The following is a 12,696-nucleotide window of genomic DNA, read 5'->3' as shown; positions in this document are numbered from 1 at the left end:
AATAAGCCACTAAACCAAGATTAGATGTTTAAGTGCTTCTATGCAAATCGTAAAGGTCAACAAACCAAGGTGGATGATCTGCATTACCAGATCTGCAGTTTTTTGAAAAACGCTAAAGCTGTGAGAGTAGAAAACACAATTATTAATATCAGTCTTCATTTGCTGATACCCTAGGCTAGATAGATCTCCACTGTGTCCACCATAAATTACTTTTGCAACAACTAATTAGAGAACCCACCAGAAAGGAAGCAGCTCTTGATTTAATCTTGAGCCATGTGTAGAACCTGGCTCAAGGTATAAGTAACAAAGCCCTGCACTGCATTAGTAGCCACAAATGTTCTTAAATCAATACATGAAAGAACATGGTATAAAAATACGTTGCAGTGGCATATAACATTAAAGGGAAACTATGTTTTTAATAAGGAGGATAGCTAGAAAGAAGTTAAAAGTTAAAATGGTCATCTGCTTGCAGGTAGTGTATAAACTATTTAAAGGCTGATTGCATGTGATCTGTCAAAATCTCTCTAACAGAACAAGGAAAATCTAGTATGATTAAACAGCAAAATACGAGCAGTATTCTGTATGAATAATAAAATATATCATATGGATAAAAGTTCTGTCAAGTTAAATGTGAAAGCACAATACTGCAACTCAGATAAAAATTTTGAGCAGCAATTTGCTAATGACACAAAAAAAACCAAATATTTTTTAAACTCAGCAGAAGCCCAAAGCCTACCACAGAATATGTAGAGCCAATAGATAAGGGAGGTGCAAAAGCAGTGCTATCAAGATACTAGAAAAGCAGCAACAGAGAAACTAAATGAATTACTGGCATCAACATGCAGTACATTTAAGGAATTCTCCAGATGGAACTCTTGAGGGCAGAAATCTGAGAAACTGTGTTATATTGAAATATTAGTAGATGCAGTTTTAATATAAATTGAAAAAATAAAGAGTAACAAATCACCAGGGTTAGATGATATTCCCCTAGAAGGCTAAAGGAACTCTGAACATCTCAGCAGAAATCCATGCTGGGCTCATATTCTGACACAATTCTGTTCACCCCCTCTTAGAATGGATACAATCAAATAGAAATGTACATGGAAGAGTAACTTTCATATGAAGGGAAGCTAAAGCAGAAGTATTCATCCTGCTAGAAGGGCAGGAGGAAATAGAAATCTATAGAAAATGCTGTTCTTTAATAGCAGTATGCTAAAAAAAATAATATCTCTGGCTTTAGATATTGTGATCCAAACATTAATTATATTCTCAGCTTCTGTTTTTATTCATCTGGACTATTTACAATTTCTTTTCAACATTGGTGTAATTAATTTCTTTAGTGTACACTATACTTGATAGCATTATTCATAATCTTGTACGTGTTGTTGAAAGCTTCTACTCCTGGGCTGAACAGATTGCATATTCCTTAGCCTTTTCCCTTCTGTGCAGGGAAGTGTCTTTCAGTACAAAGCTTGCAAAGAAGTTGAACATCTGTTCACTGAGATTCATTGCAGATAGTCTCTAGGACAACTTCTAGCTATGCTGGGTGCTTCAAGGTGAACCTTGCTAATCAGGACTCTTTTTCTTTTATGCTTATCAGTCCTCTTCTCCATTCCTTTGGAATTTAAGCTGTTATCTCTAATTGTGTCTTCTTTCAGTATGAACCTGTTTTTCTGGGCCCAAAGACCCTTTGCTGCTTACTGAAACCATGTGTTTATCTGGTTTAGCAGTGTTCCCTTAAGGAGGAGGTTGAAGGGGGACTATAGGAACCATAATGCCTCAGTGGTCATGCATATTGGAAATATTTGTTCCAGGAGGGAGTGGCAAACGTCAGATTTAGAGATTTTAGTGAAATCTTACCTCTGATCCTTTGATTTGAATAAAAGTCTTTGAGACACATTCTGTGGCCAGAACAGTGGATCCAACAGCATTGCTCTGAAAACTGGTTTAGGCCTTGCATTTCATTGAAGCTTTCTGCTCTGCTGTGACCCCTTCTCTTCCCTTACTTGCATTTTCATTATTTGGGGTTTGAATAATGCTCAGCTTTGACATATTCTTTCCAGTGAAATGCATTTTGTTTCTCTCCCCTGCCCTCTTTAGACATGCTGTGCAACTGAATGCAATGGGCACACAGCGGCTTCTGGAGCTGGCCCGGCAGATGCAGAACCTCGAGGCCTTCATCCACATCTCCACCGCCTATGCAAACTGTGTCCGGAAATGCATAGATGAAGTCATCTACCCACCCCCAGTTGAACCCAAGAAGCTCTTCGATTTAGTAGAGTAAGTAGGAACTGCATCACCTCTTCTGATGTTGGTTTTGCTTCATTCTCCAGAAGACCTCTGAATTGTTCACATAACCTATCTGGTGGCATTTCTGTTCACAGTTGCTGTTGTTGTTGTATGGCCTTGTCTGCACACACCCATGCCAGTAAGAAATGCTGGCCATGAGAGTGAGACCAAGGGAAGAGAGAGCTTTCATTCTAGGTGGTTCTGAGAGATACTGTCCACAGAATGTCATCCAGTAAGTCTGTCCTTCTGGATTTTCTCTTGAAACTAGCTTTACTGAGGTTTTTTGAAAATAGAAGAAATAGAGACTCTGTTTTGGAACCTTTTTATCTGGAGAGCTGCTGAAGTAATGCTTTATAAACATTTAGTTGAGCTTAACAATACTTATCTAAATACAAAAGTATTAGAAAATAGCATAAACCACACTTAAGAATGCTGTGATTTCAGCTGCCTCTAGATTTTTCACACACTGTTTTTAAAAAGACTCTGTGATTTGATGAGAGTCCAGTATTCAGTAAGTTATGCACGAGTGCATTTGCTACCAGCCATGGAGTTGTGTTGCTGCTTTCTGTAAGACTCAGCTCTGTTGCTACCTTAGTTAGAACTGAAATTTTTCATAAACCTTATATTCATTTTTTTATCTCTTCAGCTTTCCAACATTGTTTCCGCTTATTTCAACAATCCTGTGGTATTAAACCAGAGTTATATGGGGATGAGTTAGAAACAGGCTGTTTTAGAAAGAGTTCAGTGTGAGAATCCAGGACTTTGAGGGAAGAACAAAAAAGCTTCTTTAATTGAATTTACTGAAATGAAGAAGATCAGAAAGAATAACAAAATCTGCTGATAAAGGCCCCAGAAAACCTTCCCCTTAGAAGAATTTTCCCACAGCTGTAACTTTGTTTTCATTTATTTTTGTGATATTTGTGTGATGTAAGCAATTGACCTGTGAACTAGTAACCCAAAGAGCTGGTAAAAAATCTTTCTTCTCCTTGATCTAGGGCGAAAGGAGATGAGATGAATTAATGTCCACTAGGAGAACCATTGTGTTTTTACTTCAAAAAATTGTTTGTCTAAAGAAATAATTTCACTGACTAAGCACTACTCCAGAAAATTTGGTACCAATCGATGCTTTCTTATTGACTTTCTCCAGTAGCCCATATTCTTGGATATGTTTACTTCCAGCTAGTAGTCATTTATCATTTATTCAGCAAGTGGAGCATGATAAAAACATAAGAAACGCCCTAGTGCATTAGAGTCCTGGCCCAATGTCTTGCCCTCAATAGAGGCACTGGGAGATACTGTTTAAGGTAACTACACAAGGCTGGGTACTTTTTGCAATCTATTCCCCTTGTAGCCTCCTAGAAACCAGAACTTGTGTGAGAGGTGTTACACCCTATTCTTTTTTGATCCATTTTTGTATCCATGAATTTGTTTAATCCCTTTTTGAACTTTCTGGTACTCTGCCTCTGCAACCCCCTGTGGCAGCAATTTCCAGAAGTTTACTGACTGCTGCATAAAGATGAGCTTTCTTTTACCTGTTTCAAGCTGTCATCTTAATAGTTTTGTAGCATGTCCTGTAGTTGCAGCATGGCAGTATCTGTAGCATTTGCCCTATTCACTGCCTCTGCAGTTCTGTAAATCTGTATTACATTCACCCTGGACCTTCTCTTCCTCAGCCTGAAGAGTCCCAGCCTTTTTACTGTCTCCTCATACGTCAACTGATCTGTCTCCCTGATGATTTTAGTTGCCCTTCCTCTGACTTTTTTAACTGCTCTCTCCCTGGGGTGCAGGAGCCAGACAGAACTGCATGCAGTGCTCAAGGTGTGGTCACTCAAAGTTTTATTTAAATAGCTTCAAAATGACACCATTGGTCATGTTCTCAGTACCTGATGATGTCCAACATTTCACTGACTTTTTTGTCTGCTGCTACTTATTGACCTGAAGATTTCGTAGAGCTGTCACCTGTGCTTCCAAGAGCTCTTGCTGAGCTGCAACTGCCAGTTCTGAGTTCAGCAACCTCTAAGACCAGTTTAGACTGCTTTTCCCTAAATGCATCTGCCACCTTTTCACCCACTGACTCAGTTTTACAACTTCCTTTGGAGTTCATCGCTATAAATATTACATTTCACTGCCCCAAAAAGCTTACCATCACTTGCAGCTTTGGAAACAATTAGTGTTAATGGCTCATATAAAAAGGACTCCAGCAAAGACTGAATGCTAATCAGAAAGGTGCAGAAGTGCCTGGCTGCCCTAGAGGTTGCTACTTCAGCAGCTTCATATAAGACACTAGGAATTCATTTATCATAGTTTGCATGTGCAGCAGAGAGGATGATGTTTGAAAGAAAGGTTGAGTGACAGAGGATGGGCTTTCAGATGTGTTCTTGGATGTGTTTATCTTAGTAGTACATTTCTTTGTTTTTTCTTAGCCACATAATTAGAGATGGGTTTTCTTGCTTTTTTTACTAATTTTTCAATTTGTTTTACTGTTTTCCCTATGTCCCGTACTCCAGAAGTTCACCACTTTGTGGTACATTTAGTGAGATAGAAATCACAACATACCCTCAGCTAGGATGGCATCTGTTTCTTTACAGTGTTTGCATGTAGTGTTATAATTGCTCACAGCAAAGCCAGCAACTGCTTGCAAAGGCATTGAAATCAGGTGGGCCTTGTTGAAAATCACTGTCTCCAGGGTCATTGATTTGGAAAGTGTTCTGCAAATCAAAGGCAATATATGAAGGAGATGCATGGGGCTGCAGAGCATGCGGAGGAGCAAGATGGAGAAAGTCCCTAGGATGTTGGGACATGACACAAGCAGAATGGGATAGAGAAAACTCTGAGAGACTGTGAAGGGCAAGGGATTACTTGGAGAGAGAGAAGACAAAGCAGGGTTGGAAGGAGATGGGAGAGATGCACTTTTTATTATTTATCAGGTTAGTGGAAGAAATAATATGTGGATATCTGGGTACAGAATGTTTCAAAGAAAGGAGATTAACAGATATCAGAATGTTACCTTCAAAAAGGGGGGAGGAAAAAAGCAGACAAGGAAATATAAACTCCCTTCAAAAAGGGGGAAGAAATATAGGTCGTGTTTTGCATCAGCCAGCTGTGAAAGCTTCCCTTCACAAACAACCGTTGTCTTAAAGCGCTCTTCTACAAGTGCATTAAGAGGCATGATCACACAACTTGATGTAATAACAGATCTATTTAATGATGCTTCTGGCCATGCAATTGGTATATGCTTATGATTCTTTATTCAGTTGAAATCACAAGTCAAACACCCAGCTGTTTCTTTTTCTTTATCGTCCTGTTATATCCCTGCTTTCCAGTATTTTGATACTTAACCTGCAAGTGAAGCCTTAGGCTTTATTTGTGTAAACCAAAAGTCACACTTCTAAGTGCTGCTAGACCAATAGAGGAAACATATAATCTGCGACATCAAGCAAGGTTTGCCTTAATCTAAAGCTGAGGGAAATCAGCTTTGAAGGGTGTGCCGAGGTAAGGAACACAGCGCACAGTGAAGCGTTGACTGAAGCAGAACTGGTTTTGTTATAACAGAAAATGTAGATCCGTCATCACTTACAAGAAAGAGAGTGTCTTAATGCACAGTGATTAACACAAAGTTATGGTTTCCTACTGCAGAGTAATTCAGTCCATATATGTGGTGAAAGAAGAGGTTAGTTTAATTTGCATCTGTTGTTTCTATAGGGCAACTGCATCAGTGAGCAAAAGCAGTAGCTTTGTGATTTAGCGTTTCAAAATGTTCAAAGTAGGTCACAGAGGAGAAGGAACAGTTCGCCTCACTGAACTGTCAGTTCAGCACTGCTGTGATGGTAACGCTGGCAGATCAAATCACCTGGTAGGATGGTATGCTTGAGACAGGCAGGAACGTGGTCTTCTTGATGTCCACTTAAAGTAATGCAGCGGCCTGTCTGGAAGGATGAGGGCAAGGGGAAATTGCTTCTCCTTGTACTTCTACATCTGTCTTTGCTTTGTGAGAAACACTAACCTGTAAGCCCCTATTATTGAAAAAGAGAGGAGGAGGGAAAAGAGGCTTGTGTGCAGCTTAATCTGAGTTCCCAAATGAATTTAGTCTTCCTCAAGGCTCTGCAGAAATAGACATCTCCTTTTGGTAGGCTGGTAATTAATTACTCAACAGATTCAAAGAGTGGCAATTTAGCTGAGACCTGAGGAGGCTGGGTTCAATGGCTGCCTAAACAGGCTTTGTAAATTAAGTCAATATTGTGTGCTGCTTATAGTCTCTGTGTAGTTCAACTTCATATTTTATGCTTAAACCATTTTTCTGCCTTGTTTCTGAGGCATGGGACTAGGATTGCAAAGGAAAGTATTTGTGCCTCCATAAGGCTTTTTTAATAAAAATTTAATTTCTATATACTAAAAACTGTCCAATTCTTTTTACCTCATTCCAAAAGTGAGAGATTCACTGAATTCAGCCCTCCCCTGGGAACTCTTTGGCAGTTTAAGTGAATCAATGTTTTCTTGTATAATAGTTTTCCTGTAGTATTTCCATCTGTGTCTAATGAGAGCCATCTGAAAAGCAGTGTACTACCTCAGCCATCAATTGTTTGCATGTTTGAGTTGATATGATCAAGTAATTCTCCAGGTGTGAGTCTCCACCTTATTCCTCTTTTCTTGACCTCCACCTGTTTCTGAAATTCAAGATAAAGAGGGGTGAAGCGAAGGATCCACAGGAAACCTTATGCTTGCAGTACCCCTGGGAAGAGCACATTCGTTCAGTCTGAACTATAAGTCCATTGACTTAATTACAAATTGGATTATAGGAGTTAATCTTTGATTCTGTGGTGTAACACCAGACCACTGAAAGCCTGTTGGGAATTGGCAGTGGTGTGCAAGGGCTCTGGAAGTACAGCCAGTTCCTGTCCTTGAGATCCAGATGCTGGCAGGACCAGTGAAGTCTTGATGGTGTGCCAGGGAAGAGCCTTTGTGGCTTAGGCCCTTGCTGCAGCACCGTGGTGGTAAGGGCCACTTTTTAAAAGGTATATGTGTAACTGCTTCTGATGGATTAGATACTTGAATACCTTAAAAAAAAAAAAACAAACTTGGTGGGGTTTTTTGGTGGGTTTTTTTTTTTTAAGCAGCTAGCAGTGACAGTTTCCTAATTTCCTATGTGAACAAGCCTATGGAAAACCAGTAGGAAGGAACATGTAACACTGTCAATAGTGCTACTGGAACAATATCCCTGTAGTATGTTGTTCTAGCTTTTGAGACCTTTGTAATGCTACTCGACTCAGTAACTCAAGGTTACCAAGAATCTCCTGAAACGTATTTGGGAGAATATAGGAACTGTGTTGGCTAAGGATGAGCGCTACCTAATGAGAGTGCTAGGTTGGAAAGCTCCATCGATCTGTAGGCCATGGCTATATTTACATTACAGATTGCAGTGAAGCGTAAAGCTCACAAGAGATTGCTTTAAAATGAGATTGTATAGATACCTGAAGTTGAGCTGGACATCATAGCATGAAGCTCACCAGGGTTATTTCGCACTTTGAAGACAAAAGTAACCTTTCTCCCACAGAGCTGTTCTAAATCCAAACCAGTTGCTCCTTGCTTTGTCTTAAATGGCTTTAACTTGCTTATCCTTTGTTTCAGGTGAGGATTCCTGTCTCACTGGTCTTTCTTGCCTCAGTCTTTTCCCCTCTCTGCATGTCAGATAATGACGTTCTCCTTGTTTCCTGTAGGTGGTTGGATGAATCTATCATTCAAGACATCACACCCAAGCTGCTTGGGGCCTGGCCCAACACTTATACCTACACCAAAGCCTTGTCAGAATACCTGATTCAGCAAGAGAAAGGAAACTTGAACATTGCTATCATCAGGCCATCCATCGTGGGAGCTAGCTGGCATGAGCCTTTCCCAGTAAGCATGAATACATAGCAATTCCCTACCAAGAGCCCTTTGATACAGCTGTAGTTACAGTACTGTCAGGAATCTCTCCCTGCTTGTAGCAGTGTCCACTTGAGAAACAGGTACTCCAGTTCATAGGAAAGCATGTGGAAGAGGTGGAGGACCTGTGCTGGAGTAGAACAGCAAGCCATCTTCAGGAAAGATTCTTGTCTCCAAGTGAAAAGAACACGTTTAAGCAATAATAACAAGAGCTGGGGTAATAGTGGTGCAAAATGCTGGACTTGCAACTGACAGTGTTACACACAGAGGATCGTGCCCAGACAGACACACAGGGGAGTTTCGGTACTAGCTGGGGAAACATGAGATCTGAGGGTCGGACATAGTTCTGATGCATTCTGGTTCGAGTCTTTCCATGGTCTAGTCAGCCTATTAATGAGGTTCTGATGAGCGCTCTAGACCTCTCATGGTCCTTGAAAGCATTTGATAATGTCATGTGTAATTACCTAGTATCTCTGTCTTATGTTGGTAGTCGTTGAACTCACTGGATTCACACTTGTATGGGCCTGTTGCAGATACAAGTGTCAGCCACACAGTAATTAAATGCAGCTGTATTTTTGGACTGAAATAATTCACTAAGCTAAATATACTGGTAGGAATAATGTACCCTAACATCACAGCCAAATTGGAAAGGCAACATAAAGTCACCTTTGGCTTTCCTGCAGCTCGAAGTGTGCCAAAGATGGCTGAGATATAGCTGAGGCGCTGGGCCAAGCTCCCCATCTTGGGAAGACAAAGCAAACTCTGTTAGGTGTCATAACCTGTTTCGGGTCAGACAGCTCATCACCGCTCTTAACTCCAGCTCCCACAAGTGGCAGTTTCCCTGACCTGAAGTAGGATGGGATTCAAAAGTGCAGTGGTATTTTTTTTTCTTCCTTGCCTTAGAAATTAGCTGGAGTAACCAAATCAGTCTCAGTGACATCTGCATGTTGTATGTCAGAGGGTCTATAACACATTGTTTTCAGCAAGTGTGACAGCACCAAGACACTGTAGTGTTTAAAGCCAGAGTTTATTCCTGTAGCCAAGTTATTATAGGAAAGAAGTGGTTTCTAAAAACAAAATTAGATTCTGTGGTCATGGGTAAATTGCAGAGTGAGGTATCATACAATGCATCCCCTATTTAAAATCAATTAGGTATTTTGTACTGGTTAGCTTCCTGGCAGCTGTCCCAGATAGGCTGGCATCTATCTTAACTGGTGGCTTGTTGCTTCTTTGTCTACACCACAGCATTATAGCCCTTTCACCATTTGGAAGCCTGTGTAAGCAACATGTCATTGAAAGAAATATTAATCATTCTTCTTTTTTGCAGGGTTGGATTGACAGCTTCAATGGGACAAGTGGAATATTTGTTGCGGTATGTCTAGTTACTATTTAAGCTCCCCTTAAAGTGGAGTTAGAGTTACTAAGCAACTCTAAAGTTACTCTACAGCCCCACTTAGAAATTGTGTGCAAAAAAGGATCGTAGCAATTTTCTGAATCTGGTAGAAAGATGTCACACACTTGCCATACATCTATAAGCCTGTAGGACCCAGAAAACTGTCTATTTATGCTGCGCTCCAAAAAGGATATTGAAAGAGTATTCACATTGCTGTTTCACTAAACGTGAATTGCAGTTACTAAAAACTCTAAAAAACCCCTAAAATTTTGGACAAATTTTCGAAGAAAAGGCAAAAGATGCTTCCTTGAAACTAGAGTAATTCACATATGTCAAAGCTTGAATCTTATAACAGAAGTTAATTTTCCAGGCCAGATTACCATACCATCAATACAAGGCAGCATGATTTATCCTTTCATTTATCTTCATAGGTATTGTTGCTAAATCCACCGCTATAGTTGGTGATCACTCCACAATAACAAAGATTCTGGGTCTCACTTGCCATTGCTTTATACACGATTTCTCCATGTGCAGAGTGCACCTAAATAATGTGCGTAACTATCAGTTCAGACTCTGACAGTCACATGGATAATTCCCTATATTCTTGCTTAACACTGGTGTAAATAACTACTGTGCAAAATGGCAAGGAACAAATCCATAAGATAAATAATGAATAACTTGATAAAATATTCCCTGTAATATGAAAACAATCATTACAATTTAACATATGAAAACAGTAAAGTTGCATACCTTTTCTCCTGGCTTATATTTTTTTTCTGAACTAAAATCACTGCCTTAGGTCTATTTGTCAATGCATAATGCTGTATAGCTATGGGCAGATATTTTTGTTCATGTATGATTTGTCCAACTTGATTGCTTTGTAAAAACTGTATTGTAATCAGCCTGATGCAGTGTATAAAAGGATTAGTAGTCTGCAATCATAGGAGAGCAGAATAAAATCCAAACATCATCTTGTTAAAAAAGCTCATTTATACCTGAAGCAGAGCATAAATAGAAACTGTTAAAGTTACTTCTGGAATCCACAGGACCAGTGAAATTAGTGGGTATGTCCCAGCTAATGCTTTTACCTGAAACCCATTACACATTTCAGAGACATTCAAAAGTCCTCAAACGCATCATTTGTGTTCACAAAGTGTTATTAGCTCCTATTCATGTCACAGTTTCTTTGAAATAATTATCTGTCAGCCTTTTACTCATTGCTGACTGCTCATAAAGGCTGTACTGCCTCTCTGCTCTACTCCCAGCATCTTGTGCTGTTTTCTATGTTCTTTCATGACATCTTGTTGTCATCACCATTAAGAAAGGTTTGGCAGTTCCTTAATTTTGCAGATCCACTCCTTACATTTTCATGTGACAGGTTCTAACTTTTGTAATGATATCTGTGAGTTTTGATTTTTTTATGATTACTTTTGAGCATTAAAGATGTCTGTCACAAAAATTTGTCCAAAATTGTTTTGAAAGAAAGGTGTTATGCAAAAAAAGTTCCATTGCATTGTTCTTTATTCCCTACGAGTGAATTACCTAAGTAACAAACTACAGCAGCTAGCTGTCATATGTGTATGGTATGCCAGTACGTTATGAAACACAGGCCAAATTCATATACTTTCAGCCATATGAAAACATGCCAATCAAATGTTTTGTCATTTAAAAAGCATTTTTTCCCTTCCTTTTTCTTTCTTTTAATATGCCAACAAGCAAAAACACCTAATGGTTAAGTATTTGGAAATTTTGCCCCATATATAGATTTTAATAGTGTCCGCTTTAGGAACTTACGCCAGAGCTTGCATATATTTTATATGCTTACCTTTTGCGACTCATACCAGTAACTAATATTTTATGTTCTTAAAAGCAAAAATATCTAGCCTTACTGAATGCAACAGCAAGCCTAATGGTGGTTTCACTTAGGCCAGGTTTTGCATGTAGATGCCAGCCTGTTTCTTTATCTCCAAATTAACTCTATGGAAAGTAAAGATTTTGAGATTCTAGGGTCACTGTAGTAAATAACTTCTCTTCCCTTTTATATAAAAGCTTTGACTTATACTGAAATAGTTTTGAAATAGAGATGGTATTTTTTTGTTCTGGATTGAAGCTCTGAGGTTCTTCAATATAGGAAACAAAGGGACAATGAAATTCATGTAATCTGCACTGAGCTCTTCACTGATAAAATATGACGATTTGATATGTAACTATATCAAGACTTAACCAAGAAAGAGACAAAGAGCAATGACAATAGGTGCAGGGTGTAGAGATGAGATTGTTGCCTGTGTCCAACGGCTCTTTGGCCCCACAAGCAGCAGCATGGGCTGGCATCAGTCAGGAGCAGAGACTCCGTAATGTGGAGAAGCAAGGGGGGATTGCCAGTGCTGACAGACAGTATTTGTCTTGTACCATCTCCAGTTGCTACTGAATGTTGGACTAGTACTAGTTTTCTGGAAGTGAAAGGTGTTTATTATTAGGGAGCCCAAGAGACACTTGGTCTTCTGGAGGGGGGAAAAAAATAAATACATGTTTTGAATTAATGTGCTTGGATATGGTGAATTGGTAAATGCTGTTTGGTAGTTTGAAAATTAACCCTTGAGCATGTGAGTTAGCATTAGTTTGATTACCTGGAAGTTGTGTGATTACAACTACCTCTCTCGCCCAACTGTATTTCAAAGTGTATTTATTAGTCAAGTAGCTTTATTAGCCTTAATTAAGGATGGAAGAAGCAAAAGGGAAGTGTTTTGGTGTTTGTGTATTTTTTTTAATGTCCCTACCATACTAAAATATTCATTTACCCCTTCTAACATGAGATCCTATATCGAGAACAACCTCCAGATTCAGATTTGGTTCAGATGATCTTTGGGATCATCTGGACAGAATCTGAAGTCCAGACCTTGCAAAGTTGCTGTTTTTTCTCTTTTCCTCAGTCACCACTACAATATTCAAGTCTGATTATTTCATTCCACAAACAGACATATTTCTTTTAAATATTCATGAAATATGGGAGTTCAAGTTGTTCTTGATAGTCTAATTATGTTTCTTTGCCTACAGTTGCTCCAGCTGCTGGGGGGAGAAGGTTTGTTGATTGAAAA

General features: G+C 39.2%; 1 protein-coding gene across 2 annotated transcripts in view; it reads left to right on the top strand.

Moving 5' to 3' along the window:
* FAR2 (fatty acyl-CoA reductase 2) overlaps window positions 1–12,696 on the top strand; it is an 85,598-nt gene that overhangs the window by 53,422 nt on the left and 19,480 nt on the right. For both annotated transcript variants that reach the window (XM_068401858.1, XM_068401859.1), the window contains exons 3-5: window positions 2,101–2,280; window positions 8,004–8,181; window positions 9,536–9,580. In XM_068401858.1, coding sequence (XP_068257959.1) covers window positions 2,101–2,280; window positions 8,004–8,181; window positions 9,536–9,580 — 403 coding nt within the window. The remainder of the gene's footprint in view (window positions 1–2,100; window positions 2,281–8,003; window positions 8,182–9,535; window positions 9,581–12,696) is intronic.

This window comes from Nyctibius grandis, chromosome 5 (genome assembly GCF_013368605.1).
Source record: "Nyctibius grandis isolate bNycGra1 chromosome 5, bNycGra1.pri, whole genome shotgun sequence".
NCBI lineage: Eukaryota > Metazoa > Chordata > Aves > Nyctibiiformes > Nyctibiidae > Nyctibius > Nyctibius grandis.
The sequence above is the reverse complement of the archived record's forward strand: the minus strand, read 5'-3'. Positions and strand labels throughout refer to the sequence as shown.